This window comes from Nestor notabilis, unplaced genomic scaffold, assembly GCF_000696875.1.
Source record: "Nestor notabilis isolate BGI_N333 unplaced genomic scaffold, ASM69687v1 scaffold14902, whole genome shotgun sequence".
Classification (NCBI taxonomy): Eukaryota; Metazoa; Chordata; class Aves; order Psittaciformes; family Psittacidae; genus Nestor; species Nestor notabilis.
In genome coordinates, this window is record NW_009918305.1 from 71,714 (window position 1) to 72,285 (window position 572).

The following is a 572-nucleotide window of genomic DNA, read 5'->3' on the forward strand; positions in this document are numbered from 1 at the left end:
ATGGCTGAGCCACCTGGGTCATCCCAAAGGCAGGATGCTGGTGGACTCCTCGTCCTTCTCCTCCACTGGGAATGCTTTTGTCTCCCCAGCTGCTGACGGTGAACCCCGAGCATCGCTTTTCCTGCCTGGCTGACATCCAGGCCTCGGCGTACCTGTCCGGTGTGGTCTGGAGCGACGTCTGCAGGAAGCACGTGGAGCCGGGCTTCGTCCCCAACGTGAGTACGAGCGACCCGTGTCTGGCCCTGGGCAGGGGCTGCTTCTTGACTTGGAACCGCTGCGTTCAGCAGAGGTTTGCTGATGGAGAAGTCGTTTCTATTTGCTGCAAGAGAGTCTCTGCAGTGCCTGACGCCTGGTGTCGTGTCCTGTGTCCCAGCAGAAGGGCCGCCTGCACTGCGACCCCACCTTCGAGCTGGAGGAGATGATTCTGGAGTCCAGGCCCTTGCACAAGAAGAAGAAGAGGCTTGCGAAGAACAAGTCGAGGGATAACAGCAAAGACAGCTCACAGTCTGTGAGTGCTTCCTGGGGAAAAGGGCTGAGTGCTGACTTTGGGGTGTACAGCAGGAATGAAGTGT

At 58.6% G+C, this 572-nt stretch overlaps 1 protein-coding gene across 1 annotated transcript in view; it reads left to right on the forward strand.

Moving 5' to 3' along the window:
• STK32C (serine/threonine kinase 32C) overlaps positions 1–572 on the forward strand; it is a gene marked incomplete at its 5' end in the record, with an annotated part of 36,113 nt that overhangs the window by 32,921 nt on the left and 2,620 nt on the right. The window contains 2 exons of the mRNA XM_010009654.1: positions 90–215; positions 377–508. Of these exons, the coding sequence (XP_010007956.1) occupies positions 90–215; positions 377–508 (258 nt within the window). The remainder of the gene's footprint in view (positions 1–89; positions 216–376; positions 509–572) is intronic.